The 27,114-nt window shown below is 38.2% G+C and overlaps 3 protein-coding genes and 1 pseudogene across 4 annotated transcripts; all 4 read right to left on the bottom strand.

Moving 5' to 3' along the window:
* The window catches only part of LOC130215687 (gastrula zinc finger protein XlCGF7.1-like), a 359,478-nt pseudogene that overhangs the window by 195,177 nt on the left and 137,187 nt on the right, over positions 1 to 27,114 (bottom strand).
* On the bottom strand, positions 1,248 to 5,100 carry LOC130215618 (gastrula zinc finger protein XlCGF8.2DB). The gene is made up of 2 exons (XM_056447465.1): positions 4,920 to 5,100; positions 1,248 to 3,067 (listed from the first exon to the last, which is right to left on the bottom strand). The coding sequence occupies exons 1-2, from the start codon at positions 4,972 to 4,974 to the stop codon at positions 2,010 to 2,012; spliced, it is 1,113 nt and encodes a 370-aa protein (XP_056303440.1). The 5' UTR covers positions 4,975 to 5,100; the 3' UTR covers positions 1,248 to 2,009.
* On the bottom strand, positions 6,922 to 11,130 carry LOC130215684 (gastrula zinc finger protein XlCGF57.1-like). The gene is made up of 2 exons (XM_056447521.1): positions 11,023 to 11,130; positions 6,922 to 9,055 (listed from the first exon to the last, which is right to left on the bottom strand). The coding sequence occupies exons 1-2, from the start codon at positions 11,075 to 11,077 to the stop codon at positions 7,842 to 7,844; spliced, it is 1,269 nt and encodes a 422-aa protein (XP_056303496.1). The 5' UTR covers positions 11,078 to 11,130; the 3' UTR covers positions 6,922 to 7,841.
* On the bottom strand, positions 15,218 to 24,540 carry LOC130215650 (gastrula zinc finger protein XlCGF7.1-like). 2 transcript variants are annotated; one of them, XM_056447493.1, is made up of 2 exons: positions 22,266 to 22,387; positions 15,218 to 18,039 (listed from the first exon to the last, which is right to left on the bottom strand). In XM_056447493.1, exons 1-2 carry the CDS (start codon positions 22,384 to 22,386, stop codon positions 17,315 to 17,317), a joined length of 846 nt encoding a protein of 281 aa, XP_056303468.1. In that variant the 5' UTR covers position 22,387; the 3' UTR covers positions 15,218 to 17,314. The 2 variants fall into 2 exon arrangements, with proteins under 2 accessions (XP_056303468.1, XP_056303469.1); XM_056447494.1 differs by lacking the exon at positions 15,218 to 18,039 and adding an exon at positions 24,432 to 24,540 and having other exon boundaries at positions 20,064 to 22,391.

Raw genomic sequence — 27,114 nt, 5'->3', positions numbered from 1 at the left:
TCGAAGCAACATCGAAGCTGTAAAAAGAATCGTATAAAATGGAAAAAAAACTCACAATAACAGGTCACCGGAAGTTTATCAGTATGGGAACAACACTAGCTGGGCATATACCCTATAAGTTAAATTGTTCTCTGATAATCTACATAGTAGGTTTACAGCTTCGGTAAGTTCAAAAAATCTCCAGAAATGGTTTAATAAGCTCAATTATTACTCCATAAAATACTCATAGAAACAGAAGGTACATGATTGACTATATACTGTATGGTTTGTCTCATGAATATTAATGAGCTCAGCTCTTACACACACAGAGAGCATGATGTACGCTGAACATGAACAAATATAAACCCAATCACAGTAACTTTAACCTGTTTTGCTCAACAGATCTGTTGTGGATAAAGGCTGAATTACAATTAAACTTGACAAATGAGTGAGAGATATGTATCACGTTGTATTTTGAAGCTATATTGTCAAAGAAAACACAGCCAGGACTTAGTATCAACCTCTGCATTAACACATGACAGTTGAGCTGAGTGATTTAATATGATTCACCATTTACATGTATTTGTTTAAACACACTTCAAATTTCACAATAAACACGATACATTAACAAAAGATGTAACTAAACATATCTTATAGCTCTTCGGACTGGAGATGAGTAAATGTGTAATCTGTAAATCTGGCATTTTGTGTCCTGAGGCGAGTTTGAAACATGTCTTGTGCTGTCACAAGTGAGTGAGTGTTGTTCATAGTGAGTGAAATATACACTTAAAATAACTAAGAGAGGAAAATTATCACTGTTGTATCATTAGAAAACATTTGACTTATCAAACGCAGCCTGAGGCGTGAAAATTAATGATCTCAGAGTTTTTCTATGAACTCAGAGCTGAATATGAGTCGTGTTGTCTTGATGACATCAGCTGCTCGTCATGTCTGGATGAATGACCTAAAGTAGGCATACATGTAAATGTGGAGGGCATGGCCTGTGAGTCTTGTCACAGCTTGTTTTGTCTTCTGATTGGATTGTTGTCCACTGGGCTTTTATACTTGTGGAATTTACATGAGAACAAGGAAACAGTGGTGTCTGAGGCTCACAGTATGCCCTTTTATTCTACTATGCCTTAATAAAACCAGATTTTCATTATAGGGCACCTTAGATCACATTTAAATGTCAGTAAACAAATATATAAACTTTACACACTTATTTATACATTTGTACTATGAAGAACAGACTGCACTATGGTCAGCAGTATCTTCATAATTTCATTTTATTAAAATAAATGATCAACAAATGAATCTGTCATGACGGTCTCTACAAGTGAAGGCATTATCTACACACAATATGAATCCCCAATTCGATAAACACTACAAACTATAAAACACTACTTACGAAAACACTTAACCAAAAAACAGACAAATCCAAACGCCCAACACAAGCTGTAAAAGCGGGCTTCGTTCCAGACCAGTTCAGCTCGATGACGTATAATGAGTCCGACATCTCCTGTAGACCCATTGAGCAACCGTCTTTTTACAGAAGCGGAACCGATTTAAAAAGTCAAGAGTGATGTGTTAGTGTCGTAGAATAAAACGTGAAAGTATCTTGAGTTTGTGTTTGCCACCAACCTTATTTAAGCCATTTAACCAAAATCCCATTCAAAAAACCCACTGACTCTGGGACGAGTGAACCAGAACTGCTAACATGCTAACTGCTTACGGCATACAAACTGATGTCATAGTTGCTCCAGTATAATGATAAGCCATGGTGGGCGTTTCCTATCAGTCTTGCATTGAACACGGTCGACCAATCACAACAGACTGGGTCATCAGACTAATCACCACAGATTAGCGTCACACAAAGGAAGGGTTTGGAAAAAATGAATCGTGAACAAAATCATATGGGAGTCGTTGGGATCATTAGGTAAAAATAAATGCATATTATAAGACAAGAACAGTGTTCTTTGAGCTTGTGTTCAAATCAGCCTGTTGTTGGAGACCCCGAAATCAAAATAGGACTATTTATAATGTATAACTGAGAAATCTGGTGTGTGTGAATACAGAGTAGAGTTTACAGGAAGAGAAATTTCATTCTGCTTTTTGAATTCAGGATTTTTCTCTCCAGTGTGGCTGCTCTCATGTACTTTCAAGTGTCCTGAATGTCTGAATGTTTTGTCGCAGTGTGAACACTTGTAAGGTTTCTCTCCAGTGTGAATCCTCTGGTGTCGTCTCAAGTCTGCTGATTTAATAAATGTCTTCTCACACTCAGAGCACACAAACTCCCTCACACCAGTGTGAATCTTCTGATGCTCTTTTAAATGTGACTGATATCTGAAACTCTTTCCACACTCAGAGCATGAGTAGGGTTTCTCGTTTGTGTGAACTTTAAAATGTCTGTTCAGCTCTGAAGCCCTTAAAAAAGTTTTGCTGCATTGATCACATCTTTGTGGTTTCTCTCCAGTGTGGATCAGCAGGTGTTCTTTAAGGTGTGACAGTTGTGTGAAACCTTTCCCACACTGAGTACATGTGAATGGTTTCTCTCCAGTGTGAATCATCTTATGCCGTCTCAAGTCTGCAGCTCTAATAAAACTCTTCCCACAGTCAAAGCACACAAACTCTTTTACACCAGTGTGGATCTGATACTCTTTTAAATGTGACTTCTGTGTACAACTTTGTCCACACTCAGAGCATGAATAAGGCCTCTCGTTTGTGTGAACTCTGAGATGGCTCTTCAGCTCTGAAGCCCTCAAAAATGTTTTGCTGCACTGATCACATCTGTGTGTTTTCTCTCCAGTGTGGATCAGCATGTGTGTTTTCAGGTTTCCTGAAAGACTGAATCTCTTGTCGCAGTGTGAACACTGGTAAGGTCTCTCTCCAGTGTGTATCCTCATGTGACGCTCGAGATAGCATTTGTGCCTGAAACTCTTTCCACACTGAGTGCAGGTCAAACCTTTCACAGCTGTTCTTTCCACTGAAAAACTATCTTCAGTCTTTGATTGAGTTTCTTCTTCCCTCTTGACATGATGTTTCTCCTCACCTTCACTCAGATCTTCTCTCTCCTCCTTCACCTTCACACCTGAAAATTAATAAGTCACATGTTAAGAGTCTAGTTTTTCTCCGTACAGTCGAATGATCATGAATAAGAGCATTTGTGTGTAAGATAAAACAAATATGTTTACACTTTGGCTTTTAAGATGTGGTCCCTTTATAGACATCACACATTTAAGGGTGTACTCTCACTAGGGTGCCTTGAACAGAGCAAAGGTGCGATTGTCGCAACTGACAGACGCCATTCTCAAAAGGTGACTTATGCAAGAACTGCATGTGTTTGTGGTTGGGTAGTTGTTTTTTGGTAATTACTTGCTTTTTCCAGGTTTAAAATATTAAAATGATCAATAAATGCCATGACATTGAGTGAAGAAGCCTCATTGGTCCATGTCAAGGGTGTTAAACTCAAGGCTCGCAGGTCAAACTCATTTTATGCGGCCCACAAGAGCTTAAGATTAAAGAGCCCCATTATGGGTTTTGACCTTCCATGCAGTGCAGATTCTCTGGTGTTTGTCGCTGCTATGGGCACTCTAATAGCGTAGATTCACTTTTTGTTCCATTTCACTACATGAAAGTGTATGTGACAAATAAAGGCTTGAATGATTGTTCAAAAACAAACTCACTCCTTTTCTTCCGACGTAAACTATGCTGTCCCATTAACACACCCTTATTTAATTACAATGTACAAATTGCACAAAACAAACAGTGATAATTAAAAGTTAAGTAATGAGCTATTTAAGAGTACACTTTAAAGAAAATCACATTTACGAGACAGAGAGCAATATGATGTGTTTTAAGGCACTGTCTGTCAGGCTGCTTTTATTTTTTATTTTAGGTTTGCTAATGTATGAATTATTCAGGTTAAATATTTCCTGTTAGGGGGATTAATATTAGTTTAGCCATTAAAATGGAAAATCTAGCTATTTTACTGATCGGTTGGAGCTCTAAGAAAATAAACAACCGCAGATTTGGGTCGTGCCTCCGTCCGCTATACCAGATTATTTTGCTCACTCTGTTCAGTATTCAAGTGTCAAACATTTATATTAAGAAGATATTTAGACTATTGTATATTTTAAACGCTGTTTCGGGCTCGATTGAGGTGTCTTTTTTTCTTCGTTAATGAACTGCTGCACATCTTTTCATTAAATATTTCAATAATAAATTGATGTTTTAACTCCAAGATTGCAATGTAATTTTCTAAATTATCTAAACTAGACAATTAAAATATGCCGTAAAAAAGTGTAGGTTGATAACTAGGTGTTTTTTTGACTGCAGATGATTTACTGTTGGTTTTGTCTGACCAGAGGAGAACTGCACAATGTAAAGCTGCAATTGACACAGCAGCATTGTGTAAAGCGCAATATAATACAGCATGTTAAATCCTTGCGCTATTTTAAGTATATGTAAATAGAGTCAAGTCCAGAGTCGATTCCACCAAATCCAAAAGTAGGAGTCGAGAATTAGAGTCGACTCCAAAAAACCCGGAACCGAACACCCCTACACAATAGCCATTTTATCACAATTGTTGTTGTGGAGGCCAAAATCAAAACTAAACTGAGTAATTGCACAGACATGGTTACTATTATGGTTTTCTTTTCCATCTCATGTTGAACGCAGTCGGCCGATAACAACAGAATGGGTCACCAAGATGTGTCCTTTTATAATGCATAATAGGGGCTCTTTAACATCTAATGCGATTAAGTATTTTTGCGAGTGGAGATTACATACACAGTCAATGCAACAAAGTGAATGACGCTGAATGTGCGACGGGTTTGCATCGAACGCACAGAATTTGTTTCTATCATGTCTTACCCTCAAGTCCAAGATAATAAAATCCACATGCAGTAAAAATATCATAAGATTAATGAATAAACACAAACCTATTAGCTCTTCAGTCTCTTCCTGTTTAATTCTGCAGGGTTCTGGATCACTCATCTTCTCACTGTCCTTCAATAAACTCTGTGTTTGTCTTTCACTGATGGTGGCAGAGCTTCAGGAGAAGAAACAGAGAAATCTGATTTATTTACACTGATTGAGGAAATAAACACATTATGATGTTGTATCATGATACAATATGTCATTATGTGATTTGCTCAAGTCAGGTGAAAACAATAACATTAACTTGAATTTGTAGATCTGAATATTGATCTCAGAATATAAACACATGAAACACCAGCAGATCAGCTCATTTTAGACAAAGTGTTTGCAGGATGAGCTCATCACTATTGTAATTAATTTAAAAACAGGATTTATGTCAGTATATAGGTTTATAAAATAGAGGTTAAGTTGGTTTTATATTCGCACATTCAGACTTTCCCCTTAATAATATAATTTCATAAAAGTATTATTTGCAAACTCTAAATAGCAAAATCATATTAGCAGCAAATGACTATCAAAACATTCGCAGTCAAATAAACCGTTTTAATGTTGTTTTCAAGTCATACTTGCATGCTAATTCCGATCGAATATTCAAGTAACATAAAGGAACGAATGAGCAAATATAAAACCAACTTTACCTCTATGTTTATCAAGTATTCACACCAATAAAGTAATCAGATTGTCAGCAGTCACGCGTCTGATAGAGGTAAAGTTGGTTTTATATTCGGATATTCAGACATTCTTCTTAATAATATAATTTCAGAAAAGTTTTCTTTGCAAATTCTAAATAGGGAAATAATATTAGCAGCAAATGACTATCGAAGTACAACATCGTTCACAGTCAATTAGTTAGTGTTAATGTTGTTTAGAAGTCATACTTGCATGCTAATTCCGATCGAAAATTCAAAGTAACATGGTAAACAATATAGAGACTGCTAAATGAATGAATCTGCGAATATAAAACCAACTTTACCTCTATGCGCGTCTGTACAGAAACTGAGAAATCAGAAAAACCGTTGGAAAAAAAGAGCGCCAAAACTATTTAAACTCTCTGCATCAAACTTCATACGCGTTTATTCCCGTTGTTTTCCTTCAGATACTTTGAGATATTGCTCAAAGAAACGCTGATAAACTCAAACACTTCAATCATATTTTCCTCTCAGAGCTCCTCTCTGCCTGCTGTATTGTTTTGGTCAGCAGACACACAGATAGAGGTGAACTCAATGCAGAAACTAGTCGCAGATTGTCGCTTTAATAAACTGTAAAGTGTGTTTTATTGTTGTGTAAACACGAGAAAAAGCGTCAACGACTCACCTCAGCTCTGAAGACTCGACGCTGAATGAACGCGTCAGTGCTGACGTCATCACGGCGTGGCGAGAGCAACGGTGGATCAACAAAAACGCGGCAAATTAAAAGCTGATGAATCAAAACAATAGCTAATGTAGACAAAACACACTTCAAATTTCATAATAAAGACAATACATTAAACAAAAGATGTAACTAAACATACCTTACACCTCTTCAGACTGGAGATGAGTAAATGTGTAATCTGTAAATCTTGCATTTTGCGTCCTGAGGAGAGTTTGAGACATGTCTTGTGCTCAGTAACACAAAAGTCCCACACTCATAGTGAGTGAAATATACACTTTCAAATATACACAAGGGAGGAAAACCATCACTGTCCTATCACTAGAAAACATTTGACTTATTACGCAGCCTGGGGCGCTCAAATGAATGATCTCTGTGTGATTTTTCTATGATCTTAGAGCTGAATATGAGTCATGTTCTCTAGATTACGTCAGCTGCTCGTCAGGTCCGGATGAATGACCTAAAGTAGGCGTACATGTAAATGTGGAGGGCATGGCCTGTAAGTCCTATCACAGTTTGTTTTGTCTTTTCATAGGCCCGTTGTCCACCGAGGTTTTATTCTAGGAAACAATAGTGTTTGAGGCTCACAGTATGCCATTTTCTTTTATTATTCTACTATGCCTTAGTATACCCAGATTTTTATTATAGGGCACCTTAGATTACGTTAAAATGTCAGTAAATTAAATACACTTTACACACTTATTTACACATTTGTATTACGAAGAGCAGGCAATAGTCAGACTGCACTATGGTCAGCAGTATCTTCATAAAAATGTTTTATTAAAATAAATGAACAACAAATGAATCTGTCATGACGGTCTCTGCAAGGGAAGGCATTATCTACACACAATATGAATCCCCAATTCGATAAACACTACAAACTATAAAACACTACTTACGAAAACACTTAACCAAAAAAACAGACATATCCAAACGCCCAACACAAGCTCTAAAAGCGGGCTTCATTCCAGACCAGTTCAGCTCGATGACGTATAATGAGTCCGACATCGCCTGTAGACCCATTGAGCAACCGTCTTTTTACAGAAGCGGAACCGATTTAAAAAGTCAAGAGTGATGTGTTTAGTGTCGTAGAATAAAACGTGAAAGTATCTTGAGTTTGTGTTTGCCACCAACCTTATTTAAGCCATTTAACCAAAATCCCATTCAAAAACCCACTGACTCTGGGACGAGGGAACCAGAACTGCTAACATGCTAACTGCTTACGAGTTTTTGCATACAAACTGATGTCATAGTTGCTCCAGTATATTGATAAGCTGTGGTGGGCGTTTTCTATCAGTCTTGCATTGAACGTGGTCAACCAATCACAACAGACTGGGTCATCAGACTAATCACCGCAGATTAGCGTCACACAAAGCAAGAGTTTGGAAAAAATGGATCGCTGAACAAATCATATGGGAGTTATTGGGGTCATTAGGTAAAAATAAATGCATATTATAAGACAATAACAGTGTTCTTTGAGCTTGCGTTCACATCAGCCTGTTGTCGGAGACCCCAAAACCAAAATAGGACCTTTTATAATGAATAACAGGGGCTGTTTAACTGAGAAATCTGGTGTGTGTGAATACAGAGTAGTTTCCAGGAAGGGAAATTTCATTCTGCTTTTTTAGGTTGTTATTTTTCTCTCCAGTGTGACTCCTCTCATGTATTTTCAGGTGTCCTGATTGTCTGAATGTTTCGTTGCAGTGTGAACACTTGTAAGGTTTCTCTCCAGTGTGAATCATCTGATGGTATTTTAAACGTGACGGATGTCTGAAACTCTTTCCACACTCAGAGCATGAAAAAGGCCTCTCGTTAGTATGAACTCTAACATGTCTCCTCAGCTCTGCAGGCCTCTTAAATGCTTTACTGCACTGATCACATCTGTGTGGTTTCTCTCCAGTGTGGATCAGCTTGTGTTTCTTAAGATGTGATTTCTGTGTAAAACTCTTTCCACACCCAGAGCATGAATAAGGCCTCTCGTTAGTATGAAGTCTAAGATGTCTTTTCAGCTCTGCAGGCCTCAAAAATGTTTTTCCGCACTGATCACATTTGTGTTTTCGCTCTCCAGTGTGGATCAGCGCGTGTTCATTAATGTTTGATATTTGTTTCAAATTTTTCCCACACCGAGTACATGTGAACAGTTTCTCTCCAGTTTGAGTCATTTTGTGATGTCTAAGGGTGCCAGCCAGTCTGAATCTCTCATCGCAGTGTGAACACTCATAGGTTTTCTCTTCAGTGTGAATCATCTGGTGTCGTTTCAATTGTCCAGCTCTAATGAAACTCTTCCCACAGTCAAAGCACACAAACTCTCTCACACCAGTGTGGATCTTCTGATGATCTTTTAAATGTGATTTCTGTGTAAAACTCTTTCCACACTCAGTGCATGAATAAGGCCTTTCGCTTGTGTGAAGTCTAAGATGGTTCCTCAGTGCTAAAGCCCTCAGAAAAGTTTTGCCGCACTGATCACATCTGTGTGTTTTCTCTCCAGTGTGGATCAGCATGTGTGTTTTCAGGTTTCCTGAACGACTGAATCTCTTGTTGCAGTGTGAACACTTGTAAGGTCTCTCTCCTGTGTGTATCCACATGTGATACTCGAGATAGCATTTGTGCCTGAAACTCTTTCCACACAGAGTGCAGGTGAAACCTTTCTCAGCTGTTCTTTCCACTGAAAATTCATCTTCAGTCTTTGATTGAGTTTCTTCTTCCCTCTTGACATGATGTTTCTCCTCATCTTCACTCAGTTCTTCACTCTCCTCCTTCACCTTCACACCTGAAAATTAATAAGTCACATGTTAAGAGTCTAGTTTTTTCTCCGTACAGTTGAATGATCATGCATAAGAGCATTTGTGTTTGGCTGAGATGTGTACGAGGTCAAATATGTTAACACGTTAGCTTTTAAGATGTGGCTCCTTCATAGACATGACACATTTAAGGGTGTGCTCTCACTAGTAGTACTCTCGAAACAGTTCCTGTTTGTTGTGGTTCTTTTTTTGTGATCTGCAGAGTCTTCATGGTTGCTGGTATGTGGGTGGGTCATCTCACCTGAGACCCCTTATGTGGTGCCTATAAAGAGTTTAACATTTGATTTGAGAGGAGAGCTCGATTAGCTGGACCTGCCTGGCGTTTTGATTAGTTCAGTTTGTTTTGCATCATGAGCTCAGTTCACTACTATGCACACGCTTTTCACTACTGACTTTAATTCATACTGACTTGATTGCTTTAAATACTTTTGTTAATTATGCCTTTTTGTTAATCATTTCTCTTTTCAATTTACCTGGTCCGCATCAGGGCTGTGTAATTAATCAAAATTGAATTGCGATTTGAAATGTTGCGATTAGGTAAATCACACAAGGCTGTGATATGAAATATGTACTATTTAATTTCCCCCGCCCAGAGCAAACGCAGGCATGGCGTCTGTGTGTGAGTTTTACTAGCCAATTGAGTGCGCACACTTTCGTTCTGCCCAATCATAATTGCGAACTATGCGCAGATCCGGGCGGTATATCGAATTCTGGGGATATATCGATATGATTTCCACACGCAATGAAGGATTATCTAATATCTTTCATATCGATGTGGTTTGAGGCCACACATGCGCATTCTACGCGAAATAGACCACTCCAAGGTAGCACACGAGCTCCACTTGTACAAATGAGCGCATGCGCAAAAATGAACGAATTGTTCAAGAACGACACATCCCTACACACATCATGGAGGAACATGCAGTGCCAAGTGCCGGTGTTGTATTGAAATCTGACTCCGTTTACAAATCTGACTCCTCCTCGCGTGCACATGCGTCACACAGCGCCTGCAGCTGTCATTATTGCTGTCATGATTATTTCAGTTTGTTTTGGACAGAGTTGGGAAAGCTACTTGAAAATTGTAGCGACCTTAGCTATTAGCTAATCTACTTAAAATGTAGTTTAACTACACTAAAAGCTACCCTCTGGGAATTGTAGCAAGCTAAGCTAAAAGCTACATGGAAAAAGTAGCTTAGCCACATCTAAGCTATTTTTCCAATTGTCATTTTTAAATCAAACCAACTTAAATCCAAGTCAATCATATCTTAGTGATCAATAAAACTGTCAATGAAACATATGAGGCAGAATTGTTTAGTTCAGTTACTTACTGCAAATATTATACTGTACTGAAACAACTTATAGCAAATATAACAGCAAAAACAAAATCAAAAGAAACCAGGTGTTACTCATTTAAATACTAAAGTAATTTACAGTAAAGGGAAATATTTTAGGAATAAGCATTATATATTTACAACTCTTGATTAATAAATTACACTACATAATGTTGCATCATTAGTAACCATCACGAACTAATAGTAATTACCATAGTATACTTCAGCCTTTACTACAGTAAACTATATATAGAGACCTCCTCTCCCCTCAGTCATCTTTCCATCAAGCAAATTTCTCATGTTAGCCTAATTGGTTGGCGACGTCAACGACCAGAGCGAGAGGTGGCAGTAATGCACCAAAGTGTCACACTTGAATCATGACACAGAGAAACAACAGTATCTGAACACACCGACACTCATCAGTCACTGAAGGAGTAAACTCAAGCTTATTAACAGAGAGACCTGGAGATTGGTCAGTTTCACTGCGGTCAGTGAGTGTCCAGTTTTCTCCAGTTATGATCAATGCAGCAGTGAAGACGAATGTCGGATTAACAACCTCACTGTTCTCCAGCCTCATTATTGAAGAGTAATGAATAAACACAAACCTATTAGTTCTTCAGTCTCTTCCTGTTTAATTCTGCAGGGTTCTGGATCACTCATCTTCTCACTGTCCTTCAATAAACTCTGTCTTTGTCTTTCACTGATGGCAGCAGAGCTGTAGAGGAATAAACAGAGAAATCTGATTCATTAACACTGATTGAGGAAATAAACACATTATGATGTTTTATCTTGTGATACAATATGTGATTTGCTCCAATCAGGTGACACCAATAAAAATAACTTACATTGGTAGATCTGAATATTGATGAGCCTCAGACTATAAACACTCAAACAGTCATTCAGGATCGGCAGCAGATCAGCTCATTTTACAGTGTTTGGAGGATGAGCTCATCACTATTGTAATAAACACATTTTTTTTTGCATTTACATAAATATATAATGTCATTAAGTATTCATACGAATAAAGTAATAAGATTGTTAGCAGCCACATGTCTATGTACAGATAACGTTACTGGGAAATCACAAAAAACGTTGGAAAATTAGGAGCACCACAAACTACTCAATAGGGATGGCTGACCTGAAACTGACGCGTCGAGATCCCGAAGCACAAATGTTTTGAAACACTGCACCGAAGCATGATGCGAAACACCCTGGGGTCTCATGTATCAATGCTGCGTGCGCACAAAAACTTTGCGTAAGCCAGATTTCACGCTCGCGTTTGGATTTACTAACGATGAAATTAATGTGAGAATGTGTGTTGGTCCATGCCAACTTCATGTCTGGCGTACGTGCATTTCTTGAGTGTGTTTGTTTTATTTTCATTGGCGACTCCTAGAGGCGATTATGTTAAATTGCACACTACAAAATATCTTTGAGCCGTGCAATGCTAGCTGTATGGGGCGGGATCATCCGAATGTCTAGCAGGTATCTAAAGTTTCCAAACCATGCAGTTGACCAGTCAAACATTATAGCGCAATTTGCAGTGATCGCCGGTTTTCCCAGCGTAATTGGAGCGATTGACTGCACGCACATTGCTATATGGCGCTATCTGATGACTAATTTGCATACGAGAATCGGAAACATTTCTATTCAATAAATGTGCAAATAATATGTGATGCTCAAATGCGGTTAACATAATACACACACTTATTAATAATTCCTACTTGTCTTTCTCGTGATAAAGAGTAGGCAAATCTGATATGTAATGGGGAAAAAGAAGTTGATCAGACGCTGGATTCAAACTGGGTTCATGATCGATCATGTTGTAGTATGAATTGAACACAAGTCTTTGTAGATAAGGCCCCAGGTCATTTGACTAAAGCGGTTTAAAGCATCAGTCAATTCAGAAGCGTTTCGAGATCTGGCAAATCTGCGTTTGACAGACAGGGTTGGAGAAAAATCTCATGTAGCCTAGTGGACTGTGCGTGTGCACAGAATAACTGTACTGCAAATATCCCGAATTGTACAAATACTATGAAATTATGCCCTGATGTATTTGTTAATGTTACCTTTTTATGACAGAAACGAGACATATTTATTCAGTTGGATGTTAGACCAATGTTAAAATAAAACACAAGAACAGAGCGTTTAAAAACTAATGTCTATAGCTGCATCACCCTGGATGTGAACACACATACAGATCTTTCCGAAATAATTGATTACTTCAAACTTGGCACAAAAAACTCATGATCGCATCTGCAACTAGGCTACACGTAGTCCGTTTATTCGCAAACTATACATGAAGTGAAAGTGAAAGTCTCTCTTTGTGTATTTTTGTGTGAGTTATTTAATATATCCGCATAGTTGTCTAAATTAACGTCCTGTGAGTGTTTTATAACAGACGAGCTGCCACACAGGAGGATCTAGCAAGGCTCAGTGGTGTTTCTGCCATAGACTGTAAAATAAACGTTCATATGAGCTTCAGACACAGTTGAAGTCAGAATTATTAGCCCCTGTGAATTATTAGCACACTTGTTTAGTTTTTTCCACAATTTCTGTTTAGCGAAGAGAAGATTTTTCAATACATTTCTAAACATGAAAAAGATAAAATAAATCAGTTATTAAAACTATTATGATGACAGTAAATAATATTTTACTAGATATTCTTCAAGACACTTCTATACAGCTTAAAGTGACATTTAAAGGCTTAATTAGGTTAACTAGACAGGTTAGGGTAATTAGGCAAGTTATTGTATAACGACGGTTTGCTCTTTAGAATATTGAAAAAATATATAGCTTAAAGGAGCTAATAATATTGACCTGAAAATGGTGTTTAAAAAAAATTAAAAACTGCTTTTATTCTAGCCGAAATAAAACAAAAAAGCCTTTCTCCAGAAGACACAATATTATCAGACATACTGTAACACTATTTAGAAAATATTTAAAAAAATAAAAATTCAAAGGGGGGCTAATAATTCTGACTTGAACTGTGTGTGATATATATATATTTTTTATTTTTTTGCCTATAAATATACCATAATTTCATACAAACATTAGAAAATGTCAGACACGTGGGCCTTCAAAAATTGATCAGAGAAAGAAGTGGGCCCTGGTTTAGAGCTCATTTCTGGTTAATGATGTCACAATTTACCGGTGTTTTGGAATAGACGTATGAATGGTCTTTTCTGAAAAAATTCCAGAACGTCCTTGCTTGTGTGAACAGCGCTTTTATGAGTATACCGGTAAAGTTTTTCTGGAAATTTTCCATATATTTTCTGGTATCACTGTGTGAAAGGGGCTACCATCTCTGCATGCTAGTCAGGAACTCACACTCCTTCACTAAATCACTTGAAATCTCAATTCTACAAACGTGGGCTTTAATACCTCAGTTTGCTTTACTGCTTTTTGCTGAAGCTGTTCCAGGTAAAGTTGAGATAAAGTTAGTTTTATATTCACACATTTGGACTTTCTCCTTAATAATATGATTTCAGAAAAGTATTTTTCCCAATTCTGAAGAGTGAAATCATATTAGCAGCAAATGACTATCATAGTACGTCGATGTTTACAGTCAAATAAACAGCACCAATGTTGTTTTGAAATCATATTACATGTGATTTCAGGCTGGATATTTAAAGTAGCATCGCAAACAATACAGAGAGCATATCATAAGTTGTCACTAAACGAATGTGTAAATATAGAACCATATATTGATGGTATCTAGCTGTATGGTATCTCAATATTTAGGTGTCACTGTAGAGACTGGTTTTGAAACGTTGCTAAGCCTTCACACATTTGGTTCAACTGTTTCATGAAGCTTCCCTTAGCCCACCACTATTTAATGTTTTCTGCATCAACACTGCATATCTTTCACAGTATATTCCCTTCATAGATAATTTGTTGGGATATTAGAAACACAAACATGGAAAAACTCAAACACATTCACTCATATTATCCTCTCAGAGCTCCTTTCTGCCTGCTGTATTGATTTGGTCAGCAGACACACAGATAGAGGTGAACTCAATGCAGAAACTAGTCGCAGATTGTCGCTTTAATAAACTGTAAAGTGTGTTTTATTGTTGTGTAAACACGAGAAAAAGCGTCAACAACTCACCTCAGCTCTGAAGACTCGACGCTGAATGAACGCGTCTGGGCTGACGTCATTACGGTGAGGCGGGAGCAGCGGGGGATCAACAAAAACGCGCCAAATTAAAAGTTGACAAGCCAAAACAATCGCTGGTGTAAACAAAAACAACCACCTTACACAATCATGTGAGGTGGCACGTTTTACTAGGCACTTAAAGCCTAAAATTATGATTACAAATGCACACGTAATAGGCATATATTTCATGTCTCACAGACATATCTAAAATTATCTATTCCTGAAGTAGTAATAAAATGTAAGAATTAATTATTTAAGAAAAAATAACATCAAATAAAAATAATGAAAAATAAACTAAGTATCATTTCACCATATATCATCTATCATTAAAAGTGTACCACATTTCGTTCCTGAACAGGCACAAAACAAAACAAAATTAAGAGCCTTACAAATTAATAGAATTACAGGCAATGATCATTCACATGAAAATGTAACATTATCCAAATAAAAACAATTGTATTTCGACACTTTACCTAATTATATATATTGTATCAGGAGTCCAGTGTTAGGTGAGTTACTTTAAATAAGTAATATATTACAAATTAATGACTACTACTAGAAAATTGTACTTTGACTACATCACTAATTACTTAATTTAAAAAGTAATATAAAAAATACACCAATGAAAATACAAAACAAACTGCAGCTCTTTCAATAATTTAATATCCACTGAAAAACAATACAATGGGTTGATCACAGCATATCGACTTATTCACCAGAGATAGTTCACCGGAAACCAACAATTCTCTCATCATTCACTCGTTCCAAACCTGTTCGTCTTTAACACAAAAGACATTCAGAAGAAAACTGTATATTTGTAACCACTGACATCTATAGTATGCAAAAGCACTGCAGTGTTTGGGTGTTCTGTGTTTGTCTGAGGTAATTAGTCTAGCGAAATGTGTATATTTCGTACAAAGTATGAAGCTAATCGGTTAGCTCCTGTTGCGTGACTAGCGATTTTCATCTGGTGCGCCTGGAAAATGCTAGCACTTGCAATATGCGTTTCAAATATATGTGCACATGCCGCACGCTTCCATTGGGAATAATGACTTGCGCATGCAAAAGATACGATATGTAAACGGCCCCATAAGCAGCTAAGCTTCTCTCACATTCAGAAGATACCTTCACTCCTGGTCCTGAACAAAAATCCAATTTAGCCTGTTTAGGCAGAGTTGGGCCACCGTGTTTTTGGGCGCCAGTGACCTCCTTGATGACGAGTATTATCGTAAAATGCTTTCTGTTCAAGTGCTTGAACAAGCTGCTGGTTGAGTTAAAAGCAGTGAAAAGTTCTTTAGAGACTGGACATAGACTGACTTTCACAGCAATATTTTAGTTTTTACACTCAATGAAATCAAAGTAACGTCTGTATTTCCACTTGAAGCAGCCACTCTGGTCAGCAGCCATTTCAGCTCGCGTTCTCCAGCTATTTAAAAGTGCATGCTCAGTAACTGATGTTGCAGCAGAAAACGTGATTTAAAATAAGTGTTTTTTCTTCTACAGTCTATATTTGTAATGTAAGTAACGCAATTACACAGACTTTAGTAACTGTAATCAAATCACACACATTTAAAATGTAACTCATTACATTACTGCGTCCCCCCAAAAATGTCATTAGAATACAGTAACTCATTACTGTGGGACGCCGTACACCCAACTCTGCAGGAGGCAAAACGACAGACGATGACAATAATAAAAGCTTCAGATAATGTTGTTTGGTGAGGAACTCCATCTATAAGCTGATCTGAATCCCACAATGAAGCTGCTGTCAAAACTTTACATGATGTTTCTTCATCCTAAAGCTGGTGAAGAGTTTTACACAAACTGATTGTGTTTGCGTGTCTGAGTAGACTAGACGAGTGGCCAAAACTCTACGGTTTCTCTTCAGTCTTAATCCTCTCCTGCAGTTTCAGTCTTGAGCTTCAATAATAGCCTTCACACACTTAATGCACAAACACAGACTCTAAGGGTGCTTTCACATCTGTGAATCGATTCAGTTGTTCCAAATCAGGAATTACAATTGTTAGATTGTTGCTCTTTGTTGTTGGTGTGGTTCGCTTTTACACAGCAAAGTTTCTAAATGGACCAAAATAGCTAAAACAAGTCACGTGTGAGTAAACTCTCCTCACATTGGTCAGAGTTTCACGGTTTATTTTGCAGAGTCCCGCTCAGCTGTCATGCGTCATTATTTAAAATATGATGACGAGCAATAAGACAATATATTATATGTGAGGACCGGGGGGTTTGGTGGTGTTTGACAGGGTGTGCGACGTGTCTGAAGAGCAAGGAGGGATGCGGGAGGGGTGAGAGAGGTGCGCGACATATTTGAGGACAGAGAGGAAGACGCACGATTTCAGGGAAATTATCACTCGGGAGTCCCTGTGCATTTGCGGGAGATTCCTGGAACTTCCGGGAGACTTGGGATGTCTGGAATGACCTCCCGCCCTACTCATAATTCTCTCCACATATAGCCATATATATATATTACATATCCATAAAACACTGATATAACCGTGCTCGGATTGCATCACTTTCTTACTACAATTGATATGCTCCAGAGTTTGTTTCAATCGAGCCGAGACCACCTCATTCAGGCGATCTTGGACCGATTGATTTGGTGCGGATCCGAGCGCAATTGCTGGATTCACATATGCCGAACCGTGCTGACTGGGCAAACGAGACAGGTTACGAAACAAAAGTCTAGGTATGAAAGCACCCTAAGATGTCTGTTCAGCTGTTTATTGGTGATTTGTCTCTCCAGTGTGGATCAGCATATGTTTATTAAGGTTTGATAGTCGGGTGAAACTCTTCCCACACTGAGCACATGTGTACGGTTTCTCTCCTGTGTGACTCCTCTCATGTGTCTTCAGCAATCCCGAATCTCTGAATGTTTTGCTGCAGTGTGAACACACGCAGGGTTTCTCTCCAGTGTGAATCATCTGATGTCGTTTCAAGTCTCCAGCTCGAATAAAAGTTCCCCCACACTCAAAGCACACAAACTCTCTCACACCAGTGTGGATCTGCTGATGTTTTCTTAAGCATGACTGCTGTGTAAAACTCTTTCCACACTCAGAACATGAATACGGCTTCTCTTTTGTATGAAGTCTAAGATGTTTCTTCAACTCGTAAGGCCTCAAAAATGTTTTGCCGCAGTGATCACATCTGTGTGTTTTCTCTCCAGTGTGAATCATCTTGTGTGAATTCAGGTTTCCTGAATGATTGAATCTCTTGTCGCAGTGTGAACACTTGTAAGGTTTCTCTCCTGTGTGGGTCCTCATGTGAATCTTGAGATTATATTTACAACTGAAACTCTTTACACACTGAATGCAGGTGAAACAATTTACAGCTGTTCTTCCCATTGAAAAATTATCTTCAGTGTTTGTATGAGTTTCTTCTTCACTCCTGACATGATGTTTCTCCTCATCTTCACTCAGTTCTTCACTCTCCTCCTTCACTATCACATCTGAAAATTAATAAGTCACATGTTTAATAATCTAGTTTTATCCGTACAGTCAAATGATCATAAATAAGAGCATTTGTGTTCGGCTGAGATGTGTAAGTGGTCAAATATGTTTGCAACTTGGCTTTTAAACGCTAAATATAACTATTTGGCCCCTTCAAATGTGTCATACACTTAAAGATGTACTCTCAGTAGGCACGGTTGCCTCTAAATCGAGACCGGCGCAATTGTCATCAATGACAGACTCCTTTTTTAAAAGGTGACTATGCAAGAACTGGATGAGTTTGTGGTTGGGTAGTTGTTTTTGGTAAGTATTAGCTTTTTTCTAAGTATAAAATATAAAAACTGTCAAAAAACAGGTATATGCCATTATGGTGCATGATGAAGCCCCATTGGTTCATGTCAAAAGCCTGTAGGTCAAAATCCGGCCAGCCATATCATTTTATGAGTCCCACAAGAGCGGAAGATTAAAGAGCCCCTATTATGGGTTTTAGAAAATGACCTGTCATGTAGTCTGTAGCACAGCTCTAAGTGAAAGAAAACATTCAGCTGAGGTTTACACCTGAAACTGCACTGTTTACACCACTCTTTATTCTCAAATAGAGGCAACTCAGAATCTCTTATAGGAATAGTCTTGGTTTCAAATGTTTAGCGGTTTCATATGGACATCGATATAAAACATTACCTTCTCGCACTACACTAGTGTTTGACTGTGAGATGCGGCTGTGGGGAATAGATGGTTAAAGTTAATTTTCCGTACAATACTACTGTTTAACTGTAACTAGCGCTGCACAATTAAGCGAAAGAAAATCGTGATCTCGATTTGACCCCCCACACGATCTTAATCCAGCATTTCTATGATTCTGCCAATTACATTTTCAAGGTCAGAAGAGAAACATGAAGCAAGTCTTTACGTGTTAAATATACGTTGCTTATATATGTTCTTTAGCTCTCAGGGAAGGCGGTCACACTTTTTTGCTCTCCCTCCCATATGTCTCCTGGCTGGCTCCTCTTGTCTCGTCTTATTCTATCTCTGAGGCTCTCTGTGCCCTGCTATCCAAACGAATAAGGAATTATGGATTTGATCAACTGGTCTCTGAACGCAATTGACACCATCTTCTCGATGAGAAGTCTGGGTTCGGGGGAACCCAACTGTCCTGCGAGGATGTTTGCAGCTGAATACATGATGGGCGGGTGGGAGAAGTGGCGCGTCCTGTGCCTGGCTGCTCTGTCCCTGGAGGATATTGAAGATATCTGTCTATTTGGAACTTTGATAACAGGGTTTCTGCTGATGGGCTTATGTGGGGCCCTGGGGTATCGACGTTTGATGAAAGTGGTCAGTGCAGCTCAAAACTCCACCAAGCTGGCCGGCTTGATTAAAACGGTCTTAGACCGCAAATTAGAAAACATCAGGGTGAAACTAGCAGCTTTGCAACGAGATTTGGTCAGACCTGGAGACCAGTGACGGACATTAATTATCTGTAAAATTGGCAAATATTGACCCAAATTTGGAAAACTTTCCTGCCTGACGGTCTCGGCTGGAGACAAACAACTTCTCCCGGATAGGAAGATAAGGAGATGCTCTGAAATTCCTACTCCCTGTCAAGGACACTTGCTTTTTTTCGCCATGTTTTTTAATTCCTCTTTCTAAACATTACCTCCTGTCGAACAGTCTTTCCCTGAAATGTGTGATTGTGATGTTTGTGTATGGCTGTGGGGGGGGGGGGGGGGGGTATTCTATTTCACTACATGAAAGTGTATGTGACAAATAAATGCTTCATTCGTTCACCTCCAAATTGTGTTAAAAATGTCACATATTGTATTTATAAAGTATAATTCACCCAAAAATGTCATTTCTGTCTTCATGTAATGACGTATTCACAGCTGCAAAATCACACGTGAGCTGAATGTGAGCTGTTACTACAGAGAGGACGTGTGCGCGCCTGTTAATGAAGTCTACTTCAGTGAGCAGAACCTGCATAGGCTGTTTCATTCATTCATTCTACTTAGTCCCTTTATTAATCTGGGGTCGCCACAGCAGAATGAACCGCCAACTTATCCAGCATATTGTGGAGAAAAATGAATTTATTTTTATTACTTTTGTGTCTTTATTTTGTATTAGAAAACATGTTTAGACTGACAACAGATTAATCAATCTTTTTCTTTTGTATGACACCATATATTAACCAAACACGCTTCTTCTTTCTTACTGTGTTGCATACTACTTAGAAGGAACTGCTGACAAGAGGGAAATCGCAGAATAAGAATAAATATAGTGCGGGGCCTTGCTCCAGTCTAACAAGAAATCTAGACATGTCACAAGGAGCTGGATGCTTGTAGAAGTTGTGAAATATATTGAAGATCACTTAACTGTTCAGTTCTGGTATGCGGAGAAGGGCTGCAGAAAGAGGAAGTATGTTTGGGTACAACAGGCAAAGGACTGCAGAATGACTGATAAGTGACGTTACACCAAAACTCCACCTGTTAATATCAGTTGTGTATATATGCTGGTGTTAGGGAAATGTAAGTTAGTTGCGAACCTCCTGAATGTAATTCTTGTATTGCATTGGGGTAACGTAACCCAGAGCTCTGTCATTAAATTATTCATTTGTATCTAACAAATTACTAATATTTTTGGCATTGAAGAAAACCCTCTCCTGACCTTTTCTTATTGAACATGCATGGAATAGGCCTGATACTCCAACAATATGTTTTACGCAGCGGATGCCCTTCCAGCCACAACCCAATACTGGGAAACTGCATAGGTTGTTTGTAACAGGTAACATTCAGTTTGTTGCACAGAGTGATCTTTTGGAAGGCGCGCGTGAAGTATGATTTGCATGTGTGTTTTTTTTCTCAAAGTGACGACAGCCATGACATGAGCAGTACTCTGGGGTGAAAGTGAAACTGAAAGTGTGCATATCATTTAAATGATCATATCGCATTTTAGAGTCATGATTATGAAAAGCATTTGATATGTTTTTTTCTTTCATGACGAGCACAAAGTGTTGTACATGAGAATAAACATTTACAATGTCAGTATAACTACTCTAGCCTACATAACTTTAAAATGTAATACAGGAGAGAGTCTGATAATATCTCATTTTATTTTAGTAAAAAAGTGGTCTAATGTCAACGACAGATTGCAAGCATATGTCTCAAACATAGTGTGTGTCAAAAACATTGCTTATTGTATGAACTCTAAGATGTTTCTTTAGCTCTGGAGCTTTAAAAATGTATTCGTGATTTCTCTCTCCAGTGTGGATCAACACGTTTATTAAGAGATGATCCTTACAGAGTACATGTGAATGATTTCTCTCCAGAGTGACACCTCTCATGTGTTTTCTGGTGTCCTGAATCTCTGAATGTTTTGTCGCAGTGTGAACACACGTACGGTTTCTCTTCAGTGTGGATCATCTGGTGTCATCTCAAGTCTGCAGATTTAATAAAACTTCCCACACTCAAAGCAGACAAACTCTTTCACACCAGTGTGGATCTTCTGATGTGCAAATGTGACTGATGTCTAAAACTATTTCCACATTGAGAGCCTAACTAAGGCTTCTCATTTGTATGACTTCTAAGATGGACCCTCAGCTGTGAAGGCCTCAAAAATGCTTTGTCGCATTGATCACACTTGTGTGTTTTCTCTCCGGTGTGGAGCGGCATGTGTTTGTTAAAGTGTGCTAATTTTGTGAAACTCTTCCCACACTGAGAACATGTTAATGGTTTCTCTCCAGTGTGAGTTGTTTTGTGATATTTAAGGGAACTAGCCAGACTGAATCTCTTGTCGCAGTGTGAACACACGTAAGGTTTCTCTCCAGTGTGAATCCTCTGGTGCTGTTTCAAGTAATCAGCTCTAGTAAAAGCCTTCTTACACTCAAAGCACACAAACTTTCTCACACCAGTGTGGATCTGCTGATGTTTTCTTAAACTTGACTGCACTCCAAAACTCTTTCCACACTCAGAGCATGAATAAAGCTTCTCCTTTGTGTGAACTCTAAGATGGTTCTTCAGCTCTGAAGGCCTCAAAAATGTTTTGCCGCAGTGATCACATGTGTGCGTTTTCTCTCCAGTGTGGATCATCATGTGTGAATTCAGGTTTCCTGAATGATTGAATCTCTTGTCGCAGTGTGAACACTTGTAAGGTTTCTCTCCAGTGTGAATCATCATGTGACGCTTAAGATCGTATTTAGAGCTTAAACTCTTTCCACACTGAGTGCAGGTCAAACCTTTTATGTCCGTTCTTTCCATTGAAACACCATGTTCAGTCTTTGATTCAGTTTCGGTTTCAGTTTTGACATGATGTTTCTCCTCATCTTCACTCAGTTCTTCACTCTCCTCCTTCACCATCACATCTGAAAATTAAAGAGTCACATTTTAAGGCTCAATCCCAATTCTATTTTTGTACACCTTCCCCTTGGCCCTTACAACCAAGGGTTAAGGGGAAGGGCTTCAAAAGTTACCCCTAAAAATTGGAACAGCACTGCAGCATCTGCACACGTCATTATATGTCATCACGATCTCTTGCTTCATATGAGATCAGACGATGGCGACTGCTGTAGTTATTCCTGTTGCTTTATTTTTTGGTATTTAAGAAATCACTGAAGGCATGTATCATGTTATCATAATGATATAATGTGGCAATAAGATCGTAACAGTACTGTGCATTTACACAATGGCCATATTCATCTATGTAAACACACCAAAAACAACATTAACATTATAGCAGACACTGTAAAAAGCCCATTCCCAGCCACTAGACTTTTCTACAGGGTATTCAAGTGTCTGAATGTTTTGGGACTGCTATACAGGAGTTATGATTATGGATTATAGATATCAAAATTTAGCGCATTTTTTTTTTTTTCATTTTTAAAAAAAAGCATGCCAGTAAAACATGAACGCGGTTATGAATATATTAAAATATGTGCTTGTTTGTCGTAAAAATTCATAATAATGACAAAAAATACTAATTTGTGGATCTCCTTATTTCCAGGTGCAGTGATTCTGCCGTTGTGGCTGGTGTATTCTGGGAAATTTTCTTACCCCTTTGGTTTCGAGTGTGGTCCTGAAAAATCTTCGTTCGAAGGGCTATACACCCCTTCCCCTTAGCCCTATGCCTTCAAGCTGAAGAGGATTGGGACACCCCTACCCCTTGACGTGAACACTCAAAACGAGGGGTAAGGGCTAAGGGGTAGAACTGGGATTGGGCCTAAGAGTCTACTTTTTATCTATACAGTCAAATGATCATGAATAATGTGTTTGGCTGAGATGTGTAAGACCTTCATAGATATGACACATTTAGGGATGTACCCTCACTAGGCATGGTTGCCTTGAACTGAGACCGGGCGCAATTGTCACCATTTTCATAAGGTGACTGTGCAAGAAATGGATGTGTTTATGGTTGGGAGGTTGTTTTTGGTAATTATTAGCTCTTTACCAAGTTTAAAATATAAAAAGGTGTTAATACATGCCATGACACTGAGTGAAGAAGCCACATTGGTCCATGCCAAGGGTGACAAACTCTAAGCTTGCAGGTAAAAATAATTTTATGTGGCCCCAAAGAGCGTAAGATTAAAGAGCCCCATTATGGGGTTTTATCTTACAAGCAGTGCAGATTCTCTGGTGTTTGTTGAATTTGCTAATTCTACGCTCCTGCTACAATCAACTGATCATACGCCGACGTGAAACTCTGCTTTCACTTTCATATCAATGGTTTGAGCTGCCGAACCGAACACACCACCAATGAGCTTGCAGTCGATTTTCAAAATACTTTTCCTGCTGTGGCGCTATTACTGAATGTGTGACGTTGTTATTAATTGGGATTATTGTTGAGAATAGAGTAATAAGCTGGTGTTCAACAGCATTGCTTTAATGATTCTCTGCACTGGGCTCACACATATACTCTGGACGAGGCACTGCTGTTGAGCTGTGGTGGGAGTTTTCTTTTCCATCTCATGTTGAACGCAGTCAACCAACCACAAGAGAATGGGTCACCAAGATATGACCTTTTGTAATGCATAATAGAGGCTATTTAACATCTAATGCGATTAAGTATTCATGCGTGTGGACATTACCTACACAGTCAACGCAACAACGTGAATGACGGTGAATGTGTGACGGGTTTGCATCGAACGTACAGAATTTCCTTCAATCATGTCTTTCGCTCAAGTTCAAGATAATAAAGTTTAGAATCACATGCAGTTAAACATCCCACGAGTAATCTAGAGCGAGCGATGTAGTGTGTGTGTAAACCTGGAGAATGGTCAGTTTCACTGTGGTCAGTGAGTGTCCAGTTTTCTCCAGTTATGATCAATGCAGCAGCGAAGACGAATGTCGGATTAACAACCTCACTGTTCTCCAGCCTCATTATTGAAGAGTAATGAATAAACACAAACCTATTAGTTCTTCAGTCTCTTCCTGTTTAATTCTGCAGGGTTCTGGATCACTCATCTTCTCACTGTCCTTCAATAAACTCTGTCTTTGTCTTTCACTGATGGCGGCAGAGCTTCAGGAGAAGAAACAGAGAAATCTGATTCATTTACACTGATTGAGGAAATAAACACGTTATGATGTTATATCTGATGATACAATATGTGATTTGCTTAAGTCAGGTGACAACAATAAAATTTACTAATATTTCTAGATCTGAATATTGAAGAGCCTCAGTTTATAAACACTCATTAAACAGCAGCAAATCAGCTCAGTTTACACAGCGTTTAAAGGATGAGTTCATAATTAATTAAAACATTTTTACCAAAAAATGAATATGTAATGTCTGCATCAAACTTCATACATATTTATTCCCATCGTTTCCCTTCAGATTATTTGGCGATAATACTAAATACAAAGCTGATGAACTCAATCAGCTCATGTTTTCCTCTCACAGCTCCTCTCTGCCTGCTGTATTGTTTTGGTCAGCAGACACACAGATAGAGGTGAACTCAATGCAGAAACTAGTCGCAGATTGTCGCTTTACTAAACTGTAAAGTGTGTTTTATTGTTGTGTAAACACGAGAAAAAGCGTCAACGACTCACCTCAGCTCTGAAGACTCGACGCTGAATGAACGCGTCTGAGCTGACGTCATCACGGCGTGGCGGGACCAACAGTCAAATTAAAAGCCGACAAGCCAAAACAATCGCTACTGTAGACAAAACAAAACGAAAAAACCCACCTTACTCAATCATGTGAAGTAAATCATTTAATTAGGCAGGTAAAACGCTCTGCATTTACCAAATTGAAAGGTGCAGTGTTACTTTGACATCCAGTGGTTGAACTAGGTATTGCACACCTGAATCAAGACATTCACTCGGCTTCTCCTCTGAGAAGTCTTTTTTTTCTGTCTGTTTTATTTTATTTATTTTTTATTAACAACAAATACAGAATTAAACAGTAATATAAAAATATATATGCCAGAGTGTACATAAAAAACATTCAGTAATTAAAAATCTAATCTTGCTTAAGAATATTATGTCTTCTCTGCTTTTTTATTAACAATGTTCTCCAAACTTGTGAAGTAGTCCTTAGTTTCTTGAAGGAAATGAACAAAATTTGGCTTTGATCCAGTCCATTTTTTAATGTTTATAAAACGTTCCCATAATAATAAAAGTTTGTACTAGAAAGGTACATTTTTTTACATATATTGACATAATAAATGCAAAAATCAAAAATTTTGTAACTTGAATACAATATTTGTTTTCCTTCCAAGAACATTTCCCACATCCACCCAGAAAATCCTTGTGAATATACAATCACAAATCATATGGACAATAGATTCCTTTTCCATGCACCAAAAATCACAGGAATATTCAATATCCAAAATTAAACCTCTCTAAAGCCTCATTAGCTAGATATATACAATGTAAAAAAAATACAATTTATATTTAAATTAGTCCATTTTAAATTATTATATATAACTGTATCACCTGTTATAATATTTCTAATATATTTATTAGCATAACTATGTTTATTAATATCAATATCTCCTATAAAAAAGGTTTTCTTTAACATATTTCCTTTCTAAAGATTTATTTCCATACTTATTTCCATAGCTGCTGAGATATGGCATCAAATACATACTCCTTTGGAGTAACTGGAAAACCAAATTTATCTAAAAATTCACTGTAAGATAATAAATTTAAATTTAGAAGTTGTCTAACTAATATAATATCATGTTCATACTATTTTTGGAAGAAGAGAGATTTATTTTTACATTGAATACATCCATTATTCCAAATAATATACTTGTTTGGGGAACTCCTCTGAAAAGTCCACTCAAGCTCAGGCTGCCAGATTGATGTGAGTGTGCCTGACTATCGAGCCATAGGGCTGATTTACAAGCAACGGCACCCGAATGGATGGAAAATAATACGCCAAATCGGGACTAATTGTTCAGATTCCGCATCAGCACTTAAAACTATCTACAAAAACTGATCGAGAAGATTTAGTCGTGGAAATGTATATAATATTATACAGATGTAGAGAATCTATGTATAAATGTACATTTTTGTTGGGTACATATTGGAATAACAGCAAATAAAATGCCAGATAAGATGGCAAAAAGAATCATTGAAGAAAAATCTTGTAGATATTAAAGTAACTTTAGGAAGGAATGAAATGAGATCAGTAATTATTAAGGAAATAACAAATATTTGGCAACAAAGATGGCATGCTATTGCCCCCACCGTTCCCCCCTCTTCAACCAGAGCCATCTGGATGCTTTCTCCGCTGCCTCCACATTGCTTATATCTCTTCTTCAGTTGGCGCCCGTTATTCCCAGTGTACCATAGGCCTTGTTCAGGGTGTAGCTGGCAAATCCCCTACTGCCCACTTCCACTGGCATACACCTGGTCCTTCACCTATTTGTTCAACACTGCTCCACCAGCTCCTGATATTTTTGCTGGCTTTGCGGGCTCTGTGGACTGTCAGGAGGTGCTGTCAAAGGCAGTATTTACATTTCTGCCGTGTTTTGTCTGGTGCAAACAGCCAAATTGCTTATCACTGCAAATCTCGTCATGTAGCGTGTTGTTAGGACACGGCCTTACGATGTAACCTGCTCAGCTAATGTTTACGTTTGTTAA

Source organism: Danio aesculapii, chromosome 22 (genome assembly GCF_903798145.1).
Source record: "Danio aesculapii chromosome 22, fDanAes4.1, whole genome shotgun sequence".
NCBI lineage: Eukaryota > Metazoa > Chordata > Actinopteri > Cypriniformes > Danionidae > Danio > Danio aesculapii.
This window is presented reverse-complemented; position numbering and strand designations above follow the sequence as displayed.

Excerpts from the sequence above, each read along its gene's own strand:
- LOC130215618 (XM_056447465.1), bottom strand. The coding sequence starts at position 4,974 with ATGAGTGATCCAGAACCCTGCAGAATTAAACAGGAAGAGACTGAAGAG. Across the intron at positions 3,068-4,919 it reads AGAGACTGAAGAGCTAATAG|GTGTGAAGGTGAAGGAGGAG; the intron begins GTTTGTGTTTAT and ends ATTAATTTTCAG.
- LOC130215684 (XM_056447521.1), bottom strand. The coding sequence starts at position 11,077 with ATGAGTGATCCAGAACCCTGCAGAATTAAACAGGAAGAGACTGAAGAA. Across the intron at positions 9,056-11,022 it reads AGAGACTGAAGAACTAATAG|GTGTGAAGGTGAAGGAGGAG; the intron begins GTTTGTGTTTAT and ends ATTAATTTTCAG.
- LOC130215650 (XM_056447494.1), bottom strand. The coding sequence starts at position 24,486 with ATGAGTGATCCAGAACCCTGCAGAATTAAACAGGAAGAGACTGAAGAA. Across the intron at positions 22,392-24,431 it reads AGAGACTGAAGAACTAATAG|ATGTGATGGTGAAGGAGGAG; the intron begins GTTTGTGTTTAT and ends TTTAATTTTCAG.